The sequence below is a fragment of the Protomyctophum parallelum genome, assembly GCF_964188405.1.
Source record: "Protomyctophum parallelum genome assembly, chromosome: 22".
Classification (NCBI taxonomy): Eukaryota; Metazoa; Chordata; class Actinopteri; order Myctophiformes; family Myctophidae; genus Protomyctophum; species Protomyctophum parallelum.
This window is the reverse complement of record NC_139714.1, coordinates 30,440,765-30,459,513: the sequence shown is the minus strand read 5'-3', so window position 1 is coordinate 30,459,513 and position 18,749 is coordinate 30,440,765. Positions and strand designations below refer to the sequence as shown.

The 18,749-nt window shown below is 47.8% G+C and overlaps 1 protein-coding gene across 1 annotated transcript in view; it reads right to left on the bottom strand.

The window, feature by feature from the left end:
- sox5 (SRY-box transcription factor 5) overlaps positions 1–18,749 on the bottom strand; it is a 43,775-nt gene that overhangs the window by 4,324 nt on the left and 20,702 nt on the right. Inside the window, exons 4-9 of the mRNA XM_083758093.1 lie at positions 14,134–14,236; positions 12,242–12,283; positions 10,072–10,244; positions 6,386–6,488; positions 3,583–3,759; positions 1,624–1,840 (exon numbers count right to left, since the gene is read on the bottom strand). Of these exons, the coding sequence (XP_083614219.1) occupies positions 1,624–1,840; positions 3,583–3,759; positions 6,386–6,488; positions 10,072–10,244; positions 12,242–12,283; positions 14,134–14,236 (815 nt within the window). The remainder of the gene's footprint in view (positions 1–1,623; positions 1,841–3,582; positions 3,760–6,385; positions 6,489–10,071; positions 10,245–12,241; positions 12,284–14,133; positions 14,237–18,749) is intronic.

Below are 18,749 nucleotides of genomic sequence, written 5' to 3'. Positions count from 1 at the left end.
CAATGTGTAATTTTCACTATACTTGCACAACAGACAACACCATTGTGCGTAACTATAAAGCTTATAGTATATATAACTTATATATATAAGTGCTTAATCAATTATTTGATTAGTCTGAAAATAAATTGATAGAATGAATCAATAGTTGCAATCCTAAAATAATCAGCAAACGTTTTTAAAGCACAAATTAAACTATGAAACAATTGCCAATGTCCCATTGTAACCTGTGTTAAAGTAACTGATTTCCTCAACTGATTGACATAATGTTTCCTTGCCCAAATCGTTCCAACATGGGTTTTGTCAAGCAGCCAGCATGCAGCACACAATCACATTTAGGCTACACGTTTTCACTCAGTAAAATGGACCCAAACTCTCAGTTAAATTAACACTGAGAATTTGACTATGCTTAGTTTTAGGTTTTTCTATATCGCAGAATCAAAACACAAGGATTCACAGAGAACAATGTTCAATTAATTTCCAATAATTTACCCCAGACACTCCCACTTGGACACTTTCCAGCTGGACACTACATACTACTGGACACTACTGGACACTACATATAATGCACTATAATTGCATTGTATGTAGTCATAGTACATAATGTATAGCATAGTATAGTATATATGTATAGTTTCATTATATAGATATTCCACTGTTACTTTCTTAGCTTACGCATGTTTCATGATAAATGCTTTTTATGTGATGTATTCCCATGCTTTTTGTTCTTGCTTAATGTAAGTCGCTCTGGATTAAGAGCGTCTGATAAATGCCTAAATTGTAAATTTTAAATTGGCTCATGTAAATATCATGGATTTTACACATTAAATACTGGTTCATTTTTGGAACCAGACCTTCAAAATCTCTTCCAAATCCGTCAACAAGGCCTGCCATATGCACTGGAAAAATAAGTGCTTTAATAGCTATAGGTCAATTAAGAACACAAATTAATTTGCCTACACCTTGAGATACACAAATCGTGATACTGTACACACAGTACCTTCTCAAAATGATTACTGTGTCCTAATTATTCCCAAATACATTCCTGAAACTACGAGAGCTGTTTCAAGCGTCTTGCTTAGGGACAGGTCGAAATTTAAGTAGGGGTACCCCTGGAGGAAATGTATGTGCCCTGATATAAAACACCATCACCCTCCCTCTGAATGAAATTTTAAATCCAGTCCCCTCCCCAAGTGATTCAACAAAAATGAAGCACATGAAACGCTACCCAATTGCTGAAAAAAAACTTGTTTCGGCTCACGGTCTTGTCTAGACACTATTTAGTTGGTCACACAACAATGCCCCATTTTATGCATGTGATATTGACACTAGGCAGCTTTGTAAAGCTGTGTAGTAGGTGTGAAGTGGCCAATCACAATGATTGACACACCGGAGGAACAATGACAAACTGTAGCCAGCGTTGGGAAGTACCAAGTGAAAGCAATGTTTCGACTGAATTCAGAAAAGCTGTAAAAACCCAGACTATTTCATTATCAAAATTGAATTATCCTCCCTTGGACTCACAAAATACAATTAGCTCACCCTACCTCTGACTGAAATTGAACCACCCTCCCCCTGTTTTCCTCCAGGCCCCCTTCTCCCCTAAATTTCGCCTGGTCCCCTTACCCCACGCTGAAGTACTGCCTCATCTCCTGCCTGCGGGACCTCATGATGGCCTTGTACTCGCCGATGCGCAGCTTCTTGCCGTCCACCAGGCAGGTGCGTTTGGGCCGCGGCTTGTACTTGTAGTCGGGGTACTTCTCCAGGTGCTGCTTGCTGAGGCGGGCCTGCTCCTCGTAGTACGGCTGCTTCTCCAGGTTGGTCATGGACTTCCAGCGGGAGCCTATTATGGACGGATGGACGGATGGACGATGATGCAACGTGGAGAAAGAACGGCGTAGAGAGAGAAAGGATAAGGTTAGTGCATGCACCGAAGTAAACGAGTGGTGCGCGTGGTGGCACGGTCTGCACACACCCACACACGTGCATCGATGTTTACAGGGTGTGGGCAAGCGCAGGCACAAGACGCATAATCACACATACTGTACGCACACACACACATTGATGTTTTACAGTGTGGGCGGTCCAGTTACACAAAAGTTTAAAACACGAACAAAAAAACGGAGATCATAATCTGTCTGTCTGACGGAAGGCTTGATTGAGTCCCGCTCATACTAATAAGAGAGAGAGAGTTGTTTTAAACATTATGTTGTAATTTAGCGATTGAAAAATAGCAGATCTACAAGCTCATAGCGCGCCACTCGGTGGCGCGCTATGAGCTTGTGGATCTGCTATTTATGAAAAATCGTGAAAATATTTATTTCAGAAAAGTTTTTGAGGTCAGGCCTGAATGGATTAATGAAGAGAAGAAAACGGATGACAGTCATCCGTCTAAACTTAACGAGGACGCCATGTCTTTACCTCCCTCCGTTTAGCTACAGCCCTGTGAAATCTACGTGTTGAAATCAAATCTGGTCTTTTTTGTGTGTGTGTGTGTGTGTGTGTGTGTGTGTGTGTGTGCACGTGCGCGCACATGCACGCCTTCCCACATGCGCTTCATATCTGCTCTGAATTTACACACTACTGACTACTGTATGTTTAATGGGTAAAAGCTGTCAGCGCTTGGCTGTGCTCTCTCTCCCTCTCTTCACTATACCGCTACCAGATCCTTCTGTTAACAATCCAGAGAGGGAGAGAGAGACGGAGCAGTAACACTCGATTTATATACTTATAGTTACTTAGTTGCGCACTGCAAAAATGTCCAATCTACAAGCTCACAGCGCATTGCATTGTGCGCTTATATATATCTGCTATTTTAGGCACATGAAAATGGCACCCAGCTAAGTATTAAATCAGGCACAAGGAGACAGAGCAGAAGAGAGACGGAACGAGAGAGAGAGAGAGAGAGAGAGAGAGAGCGAGCGAGCGAGCGCGCAGAGGCTTATTAAAACCAGATTTCGCTGTGTTATAAAACGCTTAGGAGCTCTTTAAAATGTCAAGGGCGATCCCGGCGGTCGGGGGAGGGGGGGGGTTGAGAAATGTCAGACGGGCCTCTCACTGCTTGTTTAATGCATAATGAATTATATCATCATTGTCAGAGACACACTCTTCCCAGCTGTTCATTAACAAGCTGCTTGTAAGGAAACCTGTGTGTGTGTGTGTGTGTGTGTGTGTGTATGTGCGCACGCATATATATACTGTATGGGTGTGTCTGTGTTAAATGTGTGTTTGTATGTGTACAAGTGTTGACACAAATGGCCCACACTCACACACACACACACACACACACGCACACGCACACACACACACAGACACACACACACACGTATCATTTTCATTGAGTGGGAGAGATCATGTATTGTTTACGTCTGCACGAGGACAGCTGGCACTAGCAGTGACACGCCGTGACTCCGTATGTCTCTGTTCTCCCTTCTTCTGCTTCACGCTCCTTCTCTGGGCAGAGAGCTGGGGAAGTGTGCGTGCATGTTGTGCGTGCGTGCGTGCGTGCGTGCATGTTGTGCGTGCGTGCGTGCATGTTGTGCGTGCATGCATGCATGTCGCGTGTGCGTGCGTGCGCCTCCTCACCGAGGATCTTGCTGATGTTGGAGTTGTGCATGTCGGGGAAGGCCTGTAGGATCTTCCTCCTCTCGTCCTTGGCCCACACCATGAAGGCGTTCATGGGGCGCTTGATGTGCGGCTCGGCGTTGCCACGCCCCCGCGCCTCCCGGAACATCCTGGAGTCTGACACGCTGGGGGAGCCTGCTGAGAGGGGGGAGGAGAGGAGAGCAGGGTGTCATCACCATGAGGAGAGGGGAGGAGAGGAGAGCAGGGTGTCATCATCATGAGGAGAGGGGAGGAGAGGAGAGGAGAGCAGGGTGTCATCATCATGAGGAGAGGGGAGGAGAGGAGAGCAGGGTGTCATCACCATGAGGAGAGGGGAGGAGAGGAGAGGAGAGCAGGGTGTCATCACCATGAGGAGAGGGGAGGAGAGCAGGGTGTCATCATCATGAGGAGAGGGGAGGAGAGGAGAGCAGGGTGTCATCATCATGAGGAGAGGGGAGGAGAGGAGAGCAGGGTGTCATCATCATGAGGAGAGGGGAGGAGAGGAGAGCAGGGTGTCATCACCATGAGGAGAGGGGAGGAGAGGAGAGCAGGGTGTCATCATCATGAGGAGAGGGGAGGAGAGGAGAGGAGAGCAGGGTGTCATCATCATGAGGAGAGGGGAGGAGAGGAGAGCAGGGTGTCATCACCATGAGGAGAGGGGAGGAGAGGAGAGCAGGGTGTCATCATCATGAGGAGAGGGGAGGGGAGGAGAGCAGGGTGTCATCATCATGAGGAGAGGGGAGGAGAGGAGAGCAGGGTGTCATCACCATGAGGAGAGGGGAGGAGAGGAGAGCAGGGTGTCATCATCATGAGGAGAGGGGAGGGGAGGAGAGCAGGGTGTCATCATCATGAGGAGAGGGGAGGAGAGGAGAGCAGGGTGTCATCATCATGAGGAGAGGGGAGGGGAGGAGAGCAGGGTGTCATCATCATGAGGAGAGGGGAGGGGAGGAGAGGAGAGCAGGGTGTCATCATCATGAGGAGAGGGGAGGAGAGGAGAGCAGGGTGTCATCATCATGAGGAGAGGGGAGGAGAGGAGAGCAGGGTGTCATCATCATGAGGAGAGGGGAGGAGAGGAGAGCAGGGTGTCATCATCATGAGGAGAGGGGAGGAGAGGAGAGCAGGGTGTCATCATCATGAGGAGAGGGGAGGAGAGGAGAGCAGGGTGTCATCATCATGAGGAGAGGGGAGGAGAGGAGAGGAGAGCAGGGTGTCATCATCATGAGGAGAGGGGAGGAGAGGAGAGCAGGGTGTCATCATCATGAGGAGAGGGGAGGAGAGGAGAGCAGGGTGTCATCATCATGAGGAGAGGGGAGGAGAGGAGAGCAGGGTGTCATCATCATGAGGAGAGGGGAGGAGAGGGGAGGAGAGGGGAGGAGAGCAGGGTGTCATCATCATGAGGAGAGGGGAGGAGAGGAGAGGAGAGCAGGGTGTCATCATCATGAGGAGAGGGGAGGAGAGGAGAGCAGGGTGTCATCATCATGAGGAGAGGGGAGGAGAGGAGAGCAGGGTGTCATCATCATGAGGAGAGGGGAGGAGAGGAGAGCAGGGTGTCATCATCATGAGGAGAGGGGAGGGGAGGAGAGCAGGGTGTCATCATCATGAGGAGAGGGGAGGAGAGCAGGGTGTCATCATCATGAGGAGAGGGGAGGAGAGGAGAGCAGGGTGTCATCATCATGAGGAGAGGGGAGGGGAGGAGAGCAGGGTGTCATCATCATGAGGAGAGGGGGGGAGAGGAGAGCAGGGTGTCATCATCATTATGTCCCCAAGCGGACAGATGTGTCCGTGGCAAAGACGTGGCAATTTCTTTTCTTCTTTTGCACACACCATAATGCTCCTATTTTGAGCATAAGACCCAATTAATGAATGTCAAGTCTCCAGGTTTTCTTTAGAATAATATGCATGACACTCATTTACTACGACTCTAAAGTGGTTGTTATTTTCAAGGACGCCCCTTAACTCTGAGAGTGTACAAATAGAACCAAATGGACCTGTATAAGGGTCCACATTGGTTCCATCTGAACCCTCTCAGAGTTACAGACCTGTTATGGTGATCCAGGGCTATAGCTCTTTATGTGTTTCTGGTTATATTATCCCATTCTGACCGTGAACCCATTTTGGTGTTAGCATCATGTCGTGCTTTAGCTATTTAAAAATAGCAGATCTACAAGCTCATATCGCGCCACCGAGTGGCGCGATACGAGCTTGTAGGTCTGCTATTTTTTGAAAAATCGAAGAACGACTGACACAGAAACATAGTTTTTTCAGAAAACTGTCAGGATGTGGAAGACATTTTTAGAATCTGATCTCAGGTCAGAATGAGTTATTGTCCACTCATTTTGTATGTCCAATGTGGAGAAATGGGCATGGCGAGGACCCCCTGGAGGTGGAGACGTTCAAAACCACCTGGAACCTTCACTGGTTTAGCTACATGAAAGAACAACGGCAATCCGTCCATATTTGGTGCAAACTCAATTCAAATTCAAATGTAATTGACCCATTCTGACCTGAGATCAGATTCTATAAACGTCTTCTACATCCTGACAGTTTTCTGATAAAGCTATGTTTCTATGTCAGTCGTTCTTCGATTTTTCAGAAAATAGCAGACCTACAAGCTCGTATCGCGCCACTCGGTGGCGCGATATGAGCTTGTAGATCTGCTATTTTTCAATAGCTAAAGCATAACATGATGCTGACACCAAAATGGGTGCCCGTTCAGAATGTGTTAAATACAAGTGTGTGCGCGTATGTTCACTATGTTGTGTGTTTCAGTGTCGTGTGCTCCTACCGTCAGAGTCTCCGCTCATGGTAAAGTCCAGCATGGCGTGACTAAACTTGTCCTCGGCCTGCTGCTTTAGTTGCTGGCTCAGACTCTCCAAGGCTGCCTTGTCCTGGAACCACACGCACACGCACACACACACACACGCACACACACACACACACACACACACACACACACACACACACACACACACACACACACACGCCCATCAGTGAATTCATTAATGAATAAGTCCCTGCAGGCTGCGCAGCACAATGGAAAGGTAAAACTAATTCTACATTACAATGTACAGCACATACTGTACGTAGTCTGTTCCTATCTATGAATTCAGACAATGCCAGTGAATTCCATTGATCCCATGGGCCATGTTTCAGTGCTGTGTTGGACAGTTAAAAGCCTGTCTGAATGTCGGTCGGCAGAAACGTTTCTATTGAACAGTTGCGTCGTCGTTGGATGCCTGCGCGCCGCTTGCCACACGCATCCAAATGTAAGGTTCGTCATTTACAACCACTGTTTGATGTTTGACTGTTGACTGTGTGTGTGTGTGTGTGTGTGTGTGGGGGGGGGGGGGGGGGTGTACGGTATGCACGTGTGTGTGTGTGTGTGCGCGCGCTCCTGGCAGCCACCTGCGTGAGTGGAGTGTTGCGGGCTCGCCTCTCTTGGCGCGAGCCCCGAGGGTGGACACATTAGAGAGAGAGGGAGCCCGGTGCAGAGGGACGAGAGAGTGAGGCCACGCCGCACGGCCCCCTGGGTATTTATTACAGCCAATAAAAGGCTGATTTACTGTGCATTTACATGCTTAATGCTAGCAGCCGGCGCACTCTGTACTAGAGACCGTCTGCCGTTATGCACGCACAAGCACACACGCACGCACACGCACACACACACACACACACACACGCACACACACGCACACACGCACACACACACACACACACACACACACACACACACACACACACGCACACACACACTCCCCCACTGCACCAGAGCTGGCATTTTACATTTTAATTATACGATTAGGAACGGTTCCCAAAACACTGTTGTCTTTCAAAAACAACCTTCCAAAAAGTGCTCTCTCTCCCATTTCCAGGCGACCCCGGCCCCCATAGCCGGCTGGATGGAGCCGGATGCCGGATGCGGCGGCGCTAATGAAATGCATTTCCTCCCGTTTTTAGCCCGATGGAATCTAATCGCTGGGCGGTGATCAACATTTTTACCTCAATTGGAGTAAATAACAGTAAACGATTTGGGGGGAGGTAGCCGAGAGAGATCGAATGTCGTATCGCATTTACAGATGTTGGATGGGGTGGGGGGGGGGGGGGGGGGGGGGGAATAAAAAGAAAATATTAGACCGATTAGACTATATCTATATCTATAAGATGGATGGGGTGGCAGCAGGAACAGAGAGGGTGACAGCATAGTGCGACACTAAGCCGTGGTATGGAACGATTTGAGTGCCAAGACACAAAGTGGGGACACAAATAATCCTTTTTCAGTCCGTCTGAAATGAAATGGCGCCACTGCATCTGGAACCATAGGACTGAAATAGCGGCTTCACAGTGTGTGGAATACATACAGCGCCGCACGGGCAGAGGGCTGGAGACGGCGGGTTTAGATCAACTGTTATATATCGGTTTCACAATGACGACACACTTTTCAAGGTTCTAAAGGAAATGATAGATTGTTTTTCAATATATATAATATATATATATATTTTTTTTTACCATCTTATTGTTTTGCCAATTATTTGGGGGCTCACTTGCAATACCCTCACGGCCCACAGGCTGGGAATCACTGCTCTAGATCAGTGTCACGTGCACACTGTGTAGATGATGTTTTTTGGTATTTTTTCGGCTTTCGCCTTTATTTTTACTTTTTTGTAGAGGGATAGCTTGAAAGTGGGCTGACAGGAAATGGGGAGAGTGGGGGGGGGGGGGGAGTTACATGCAGTAAAGGCCGTCGGGAGTCGAACCCCGTGAGATGAGGTTTACAGCCCCAGTGTGGCGTTAGTTCAGATCAACCCCCTGTGTAATGTATGCCATGCTCTACCTCACACTATAATATAAAGGTTTTGTGTAAACGCCGTCATTTCACCCTTCTTATATAACAAAACATGAATCCACATTAAAGAGCCGTATTACACGCCGTGTCTCTGGGTGTGCACAAACGTTTGGTTACATTCGGTACACGCTCAGAGAGTCAAATGAACACGGAGGATGTGACTGTGTGTGTGCAGCGGGTCTGAAATCCTCCAGACTGAGAGGGAGAGAAGGAGAGAGAAACACAGAGGAAGAGAAAGAGCTGTTGAATGTCAGCGCCGCTGCAGAGGCTTCAAGCGCGCTGTTTCTCTATGTGTGTGTGTGTGTGTGTGTGTGTGCGTGAGCGTGTGAGAGAGTGTCTGTGCGTGTGCACATGCACGCTAGCTGACTCCGAGTGTGTTTAACAAATAACCACAATTTAGCCACGCTGCTGAGGAGCCGGGGCCGTCACTTCACATTACTGTCTCCCCGACGCTGCGCTCTGCTACACACACACACACACACACACACACACACACACACACACACGCACACACGCACACACACACACACACACACACACACACGCACACACACACACACACACACACGCACACACGCACACACACACACACACACACACACACACACGCACACACACACACACACACACACGCACACACGCACACACACACACACACACACACACACACACACACGCACACACACACACGCACACACACAGCCCTGCAGCACGCCTCACAGACACACTCATTGCCTCTGAAGCGCCTCTGGTTTTTACCTTATCTAGCCCCGTTTAGTTTCAACACATTTCACTGAGCACATTGTGCAGTGATTCGCCTCCCACATAGCGCGGTGAGGCAGGGTTCCCGCCCAGAATGGGTTAACACATGGTGACAATAACAGCATGGAGCGCAGGGTGACTTTTGGGCCCATTATGTGCGCATCTGTGTAGGATTTGAGACGTTTGGCATTGTCTGTAGCCATCCTTTAAAAAAAAAGAAAAAGATTGATGTTGACATTTAAAAAAAAAGAAGTTTGGCCTCCATTTCCGCTCCTGTATTTTCTCATCAATGTAATTTGAAAGAAGAATTTGTTGAAATTATTGTATTCTACGGTTTTAAAATGATTACAATAGGTTAGAATTATAATTTATTAATTAAGCATAATTGCTTACTAGGACTACTTAGACAATATCACAATAAAGTCTGTTATTTTGTCATTGTTAAATCTAGTAATGGAACACTTAACTCTGAAGTAATCTGATTAGAGAATGATCATCAACTATGATCCATTACAGTTATTAATTTACATACATTGTATATACATTTTCTTTTTTAAACGTAGGCCTCCCTAATCGCACACAAGATCACCTAAATAACCTAAATCACCTAAATGTAAGTCAGTGGTTCTCAAAGGACCCCCACACTGATAATTAGCCTGCGGAAACCCCATTTGAAAATACATGCCAAGGACCCCAATACCTTTATGGCTATAGGGCACCCAGTTTGACCTGAATTTACGGACCCCTATTTAATGGTATAATTTAGCTGGGGACCCCCTGGAACTCCCTCAAGGAGGGAGGTGTGTCTGTACCTTGGGACCCCTAGGGGACCACTGCTGTGAGTCCTGGGTGAGGTGTGTCTGTACCTTGTCGGAGCATCCGTTGTTCAGGCTGAGGTTGCTGACCGCGGCCACCTTGGCGTCCAGGACCTGTTGTTCCCTCTTCAGCTGCTCCTTCATCTGCCGCGCCTCGGCGAACGCCTTGCTCACCGCCTCGTGGTCGTTCAGGTAGGAGCCGGAGGACAGGGAGGACAGCAGGTCTACGGAGGACGACATACCGTTGGTTTGGTTTGGATTGGATTTATGTACAAACCAAGTGGGAAATAAAATGCACCAGGATTTACATTGTGTGTGTGTGTGTGTGTGCGTGTGCGCGCACGACTGATTACATCTCCTGTACTGTGAGGTAAAGGCGTTGGCATACGCTGCATTTGTCTCTCTCTGTGTATGTGTGTGACCTACGTGCCTCTCTGTGTATCTGTCCCTCTCTGATATTTCTGTCTCCTATGTCTTTCTCTCGCTCTGTCTGTCACACGCACACACACACACGCACGCACGCACGCACGCACGCACGCACGCACGCACGCACGCACGCACGCACGCACACACGCACGCACGCACACAGTCGGTAGCCACAATTAAAAAGCCGCTCGCCGGAAATAAAACTTCCAATCCTTAAAATCTCTGATTCGATTCTTTTAAAAGATCCACTTTTGAGCCATACAATCTGAAGTGATTTTACACCCCCTCAAACACACGCGCGCCGCACACATCTAAAGCCTCTCTCCGCCTCTCTTCTTTTTCAGTTGAAAGCTCATGCCGTTCTTTGAAGAGAGGCAGACAGATGACTCTTATTATAGCTAAAACGTCCCGCTAATTTGCCCCCGACCGCAAACATGTGCCCCCATGGTGCAGCGCGGACCCCCGGCTCACATCCCCCTGTATCTCCTCGCTGCCTATTATCTGTATTATTTACATCTTCGCGGTCGATGGAGCATCACTGGCATTTTCTCCACGCTGATCTCTCTCTCTCTCTCTGTGTGTGTGTGTGTGTGTGTGTGTGTGTGTGTGTGTGTGTGTGTGTGTGTGTGTGTGTGTGTGTGTGTGTGTGTGTGTGTGTGTGTGTGTGTGTGTGTGTGTGTGTGTGTGTGTGTGTGTGTAGGCATACAGTACGTACACAGTAAAATCCTCAGCACACTCTCAGAGTTGCAAATGGATAAATGAACATGTGGAGTTGACTGTGTAATGTACATGCTTTTGAATTGTGTGTGTGTGTGTGTGTGTGTGTGTGTGTGTGTGTGTGTGTGTGTGTGTGTGTGTGTGTGTGTGTGTGTGTGTGTGTCTCTGTATGTGTGTGTGTCCGGCTCCCTTTATAAATTGGGGATAGCTCTTAACAAAGAGCCGCTCCTGGCTTATGGGGTTCTTTATCTGCGCTAATCCGTGCCGCTAATGCCACGGGCAGGCCAGATTACCAGCTTCAGATTGGTAACGACAGCGCCCTGAACTCTTTCAGAAGTCATAACCCACTAAATCTGTGCTGTGCGAGAGAGCGAGGGGGCCTTTGGTGGAACGGGGGTATATGAGAGGAGAGAGACCCACACGCTGCATGCAGTCAATTTGACTCAGGGAGCTCAAAAGAGAGAGAGCAATCGAGAGAGTACGAGGTATTTTTGTGTCAGTGACAGACGGTGTGCGTGCGTATATATGTTTGGCGTTCTACCCTTCGTTGATGCAGACACAGCAGTACATGTGTACCGAATGCTGCTGTCTAAAGCCTCGGAGAGGACAGCCAACTCTCTGAGGAGACAAAACCATACAGTCAAGCACACTATAGACGTCTGGACAACAAGGTGTCCGGCAGGAAGGATACCAGGCAGTCTGTCTGACACTGTTGAGACGTCAGAGGCACTGACAGCCTCTTAGCGCAAGTTTATGATGGATGCATGGATGGATGGATGGATGGATGGGTGGGGGGATTGGTAGATGGCTTACTGTAGATGGATGGAGTGGCGCGTATAGAGGGTATGTATGCGCATACCCTCTACAGAAAAGTTACCACAGGACAGTTTTCTCAACTACCGCCTGTTATCCCACTTTTGTAGTCCCGTGAAGGACATTCAGTTTCAACCCAAATTCAGTGGCAAAGTGAGTTTAACGTTGTTTACCGTCATTTAATGCAATCAAATAGGAGTAGGACGTTTCTGTTTGGATGTAATGGATGTCGAGGCCATGCAGAAAGTAGATTTATCACACTCACGCATAAAGTCCGGGTATGATGATGATGTCACGCACATACCCTCTATAATAGGAGGAAGAGAAATAGATTTATGAGGGGGGGGGGGGATGATACATCGAGTGTGTGCGTTTGTGTGTGGCAGAGAACTTTAACCCATCCTGACCTGAGATCAGATTCTATAAACGTCTTCTACATCCTGACAGTTTTCTGATAAAGCTATGTGTTCCTATGTCAGTCGTTCTTCGAATTTTCAAAAAATAGCAGACCTACAAGCTCGTATCGCGCCACTCGGTGGCGCGATATGAGCTTGTAGATCTGCTATTTTTAAATAGCTAAAGCACGACATGATGCTGACACCAAAATGGGTTCCCGTTCAGAATGGGTTAATACCCTGCAACAACATGCACGCATGTGCACGCACCCACACACACACACCCTTGAGTCCTACTAGGACTCCTATTCTAGTGACTGAGTAACGCCAGCCACACGATGGGAACCTTGAAACTTGCAACACAAATGGGAATCGAAGGCGCCCGCCAAACATACACACACAAAATGCACAACACATGTTTCTACAGAATAGGATCGCACACAAACTTTATGCGTCCTCCTAATCCACTTTTTCGAAACAAAAAACATCTGGGGCCGCAACGTTGCTAATCTGATATTAAATCCTCCGATTTATAATGAAAGACACTGAGATTAGCCAAGGAGTCTGAAAAATGACTAACTGCCTACTGTATGGGAGGAGGAGGGGGTGGGATTGTGTGTGTGTGTGTGTGTGTGTGTTTGTGTGTGCGTGCGTGAGTGCGTGTGTGTGTGTACGTGTCTTTCACGAGAGTGTGTACTGTATAAACGTGAGTGTGTGTGTGTGTGTTGTCATTGTGTCATTAACCCATTCTGAACAGGAACCCATTTTGGTGTTAGCATCATGTCGTGCTTTAGCTATTGAAAAATAGCAGATCTACAAGCTCATAGCGCGCCACCGAGTGGCGCGCTAAGAGCTTGTAGGTCTGCTATTTTTGAAAAATCGAAGAACGACTGACACAGAAACATAGCTTTTTCAGAAAACTGTCATTTTCAAACAGACATTTTTTGGAATCTGATCTCAGGTCAGAATGGGTTAATGCCGGTTGTTCGTGGGTCTCCTGGTAGATATAAGAGGCTTGTCTAATCTCATCGCTGATACCTCCTGTCTGTCACACACACACACACACACACACACACTCCTTCTTTTATTATACCCCCACTCCCTGCTCAGGAGGCAAAAGAAATGCGCTAATCTCTCTCTCTCTCAAATTGTGACTCATTCCTGTCATGTCTGTCTATGATTGCTGCCACCATGTTGACAATGGCGCCTATGAATAAAAGCCATCTTCTTGTAATTACCACCAACAGAGCAGTATAAGTGTTGCCGTCCCAAACAACAATACTCATGATGCCACATGTGCTGTGCACGTCTTTAGCTTTTACACGTGCATTAGTGTCATCTTCTGTGTGAATAACTGTGCAGGACAATGTGTATCCTGTTGCTTTTGAGAGAGTTGAAGTATTATTTTGCGTGTGTGTGCGTTTGTGTGTGTGTGTGTGTGTGTGCGTGTGTGTGTGTGTGTGTGTGTGAGCAAGTGTACATGTGCGTGTGTGCGCTCACGTGTGCGCGCGCGTGTGTGTGTGTAGATGTACGCGCATGTACGTGCATAGCATTGCTGTCGGCCAGAAACCTTGTATGTTTTTTTTTATTATATGCCCTATTTCGTTAAATGTTGTTGCTCAAAGTACTGACAAAAGCCGATCTACAAGCTTGATTGGCCTTTTTGAACTTTTAAAAGTGAAAGTGAAAAGTCTGTGTGTGTGTATGTGTGTGTGTGTGTGTGCGTGCGTGCGTGCGTGTGTGTCTTCGTCGTTCCACGTACCTATTGAGTTCATTCTGGAGGGAGGTCCTCCGATGCTGGAGGGGGCAGAGCTGTACTTCATGGAGTGGCCCAGCTTGGTCACGGCGGCCGAGCTGACAGGGACCTGTGGGAAGTCGGAGGGGAGTTGGGTGACTTGCTCTCGGGAGCCCTAGTCTTGGCCGACAGGTTCAGTGGCTGAGCACCCTCACTGTCCTGCAAAAACCAAAACAGCACAGGTCCCCCTGCCGTGACCAACCGGGGAATTTGGACACCACCCACCCCCCCCCCTTCCCCACTCGGACCCCGAGAACCAAACCAAAAAAAATCAAACGGACCGCTGCCCTCATGCACAGCGATCCGCGGCAACCACGTGCGACACATGCCACCACGCAATGACTCCAAACCGCTCGGCGGCAAGCAATGAAAAACAGAGGGGAGGGGGGGGGGGGGATGACATCCACAACCGGTGCTACAAAGCATGCCCACCACCCCCCCAAGGACGTGGCGTTTCACACACATGCATGCATGTGCACACACTCCACAGTGAAGGTCATGCACATTCCCAAAGATACATACATGCACGCGAGCGACAAGCCTGATCCGCGGCATGCTTCAAACAACAACGAGGTCAGTCGACGTGGCTACAAGCAGACACACTTCAAGAGGAGGTCGAGGGACGTCTTGGAAATATTTCCTTTATAGGAGCCACTTTACTTCATGGTCATGGATGTCGAGAATGCTACACTTACTGTACACACGCACACACGCACGCCCAATGCACACACACACACACGCACACACACACACACCACACACACACACACGCCAGGCACACACACACCACACACACACACACACACACACACACACAACACGCACACACTCTGCTCAGTCAATAGCTCTTGCGAAAGGTTGACTTGTACACCTATGTTCTTTCTTGTCATCGACAATAGGCTTTCTGTATATTTCCTGTACCATGTTCCATAATCCATCAAAAGGAACCGCATAATCAGAAGACTGTAATGCCCAGCAACATCGTCAGCTAACGACAGACAACAGCAGCAATGGATGTGTGTGTGTGTGTGTGTGTGTGTGTGTGTGTGTGTGTGTGTGTGTGTGTGTGTGTGTGTGTGTGTGTGTGTGTGTGTGTGTGTGTGTGTGTGTGTGTGTGTGGGCCTGTATAACCATGCTTGTGAGCTATGGTTTAGTTGTTCCTTGTCCTCACAAGAGCAGTTTTTATGGTTAAAAAGTACTTTTCGAGTTAGGATTACACTTAGGAAAAGATTTGTGTGTACATTGATGCATGTGTGCGGGCCGGGCGCGGCTGGGCCATTTGCTGTCACGTCTCCTATAAGCGAATCACCATGTGGACCGCTGCACGACACCGCCGGCGTCCGCTCTTATCACGTTAATCGTCACGGAAACATCCCCCCCCCCCCACTGATGACCAAATCAAATCACGGGAGCGGTTTGGGGTGGTCACATGACAAGAAGAAGGAATTAGTTCACAGAGGGGCCAGATGCACACGGAGCACTTTGTGTAATTAAAACACTGGCAATTAACAGGCCGACACAACATGGGGCATTGGACCCACCGCCACAGCCAATCAAAATGCCTCGTGAGCTTGTAGATCTGTCTTTCTTTAACCCATTCTGACCTGAGATCAGATTCATACGGAGGTTTCCACTGGACACACACTGGTCTGATTAACCCATGCTGACCTGAGATCAGATTAAAAAAAATGTCAGTCGTTCTTCGATTTTTCAAAAATAGCAGACCTACAAGCTCGTATCGCGCCACTCGGTGGCGCGATATGAGCTTGTAGATCTGATATTTTTCAATAGGTAAAGCACGACATGATGCCAACACCAAAATGGGTGCCCGTTCAGAATGGGTTAAATGTATATGTTTACCCACAATGTCATTCTCATAAAAGAGATTTATTTAACATGTCCTCGATCCATGTTATTGTGCAAAATAGGCATGACTGATAAGACCATAATAATTACAGTCATATAATATACATTTCAAAATACTACTCAACACCTACAAGGCCCTCCTCAACCTCTCTGACCATCTTTCCGCTCCCTCAGCTCTGAGGATGCCAACCTATATTAGAAATGCCCGAGTGCTGAACCTGCAGGTGACAGTCGCTGCCCCTTCTCTCTGTATGTGGAACTCACTTCCATCAGCCCACATCACAGCAGCTCCCAGCGACTCTTCTTTTAACACTTTTCTTTTGCCAGGGAATTCTTCAAAGTATAGAGAGTGCCAGCAGACATGGCCGATTTTACTCTGAAAAGCCCTTCCGTTCTTATATACCTCGCGCTGGTCACGCTAAAGTCTCTCTAGAAGCGTTAACATTCCAAACGAGAGGCATGCTGAAGTCAGAAGTCAGAAATGAAGACAGAACATTGTCCTTCTAGTCTAAACCATGGAGAGTTCCCTAGATTAGGAGTTTTACGAGACATTCTTTTGGAGCCGTAAACAAGGGAGTGAACGGCAGTGTGCAATATGCGCGAAACAGCAAGGAGTACATTGCAGAAGGAGAGGCAAAGAAATATATATATATCAATAAAAAAAGACCTAAAGACGCCTATACACGTCCAAGGCACCCTGTGGTTTTGATTCTAAAGACATGTATACACGTCCAAGGAATAATTAGTGTTAAAACCGCTCTCAAACCCCACCTCTTCAGACTCAACTTCTCAGACTAAACCTGTGTCTGTTGTTCCAAATGTTTGTGCTAATGTAGCTGAATGGGAAGAATGGGTCCCTGGTTGGCCAGCCCGGTCAGCCCCGGTCTGTGTGTCAAAGTGTCCCTGAGCAAGAAGACACATAACCTCTAACTGCTCATCTGCTGGTGTATTAATAGCATCCTCTGCTCTGAATATTTATGGGTAAATGCACAGGACGCATTTTGTGTATCTGCTGCAAATGTAATTATACAAACTATAATAATAATAATTATTATTATTATTAATAAGGGTAATAATAATAATAATGTATTATTAAGAAATACTGTCATAATATACTTTTTAACCAATCCCAGCAGTACTAATAACAGCCTTATGATTGCTCTGCATATGAGTGCTTGCACAATAACATGCTAATTGCTCCTGAGGGGGTTCATTCATAAAAGTTCACATGTGCACACACGCACACGCACGCACGCACACACACACACACACACACACACACACACACACACACACACACACACACACACACACCACACACACACACACACACACACACACACACACACACACACACACACACACACACACACACACACACACACACACACACTCACACACACACACACACTCACACACACACGTTTGTAACTCTGAGAGTGTTAAATAAACGATCCAAACATCCGTCCTTCCCATAGAATAGAACGACGTCACATAGAACAGTAGGTCTAATCATTAGTCTAATTGCTGTTTAGCCGGAGTGGAATCTGACATACACTGGGATCAAAAGAAAGCAGGAAGTAAGTGTGTGTGTGTGTGTGTTGTGTGCGTGCGTGCGTGCGTGCGTGCATGTGCGTGCGTGTGTGTGTGTGTGTGGTATATCCACTCATTAAGGCAGACTTTCCTGATTTGCTCATCTTGAATCATACTAAGCCTTGTGAGCCCCTCACAACTCAATTAAGCCCTTCCAATTAAGCCCCTACATATGCGTGCGTGTGTGTGTCACAGTGTGTGTGTCACAGTGTGTGTGTGTGTGTGTGTGCTGTGCGCGCGTATGCGCGCGACAGACGAGGCCTAACCGGATTGTCCTTCATTAGGGGGTCTTTCTCGACAGACGGGGACCCCCCCAAAGATGCCTTCACAGAGACAATGGCCCCCCGAGAAGAGGAGGAAGAGAGAAGGGTGTTGGGGAGCGGAGCGAGGATCTTCTCTGCGCTCACAATGTACAATCATGACCCATATTATGGTGGGCTTTGGCTGTGAGAGGGGTTTGAATATTTATCACAAATAGATAATGCCTGCTCCTCTTGTACGGCTGGATGGGGGGGGGGGGGGGGGGGGGTCCTCTATATCTGCACGCCAAGCCAAATCCTATGGTGGGAAGTTGGCCAACGTGTATAATTCCAGTATGGAGGAATTAGTTTAGACAGTAGAGCTGAGAGGCTTGGACCCAGTTTAGTCTGTCTGAGTTTGTGTGTGTGTGTGTGTCGTGCGTGTGTGTGTGTGTGTGTGGTGTGTGTGTTGTGTGTGTGTGTGTGTGTGTGTGTGTGTGTGTGTGTGTGTGTGTGTGTGTGTGTGTGTGTGTGTGTGTGCGTGTGTGTGTGCGTGTGTGTGTGTGTGTGTGCGCGCGCTCGCGTGCGTGCGGTATTGTTCAACAAGCTCTAAATCTCTTGACACTGCGGGTGTGTGTGACTTTGAGAGGGTGGGGGAGAATGAGAGAGAGAGAGAGAGAGAGAGAGAGAGAGAGAGAGAGAGAGAGAGAGAGAGAGACCACTAAAGCCTCTGAAAGACTTGCGATGTTAAATTAATACAATCCCTTTTGTATCTCAACTGGCTGACGACGACATCGTCTCCGCAAACCCTCTCCAGCTTTGCAACTAGAAAGCATGCTGTGTGTGTGTGTGGTATTTCACCTGTGTGAATTGACATGTGAAAGT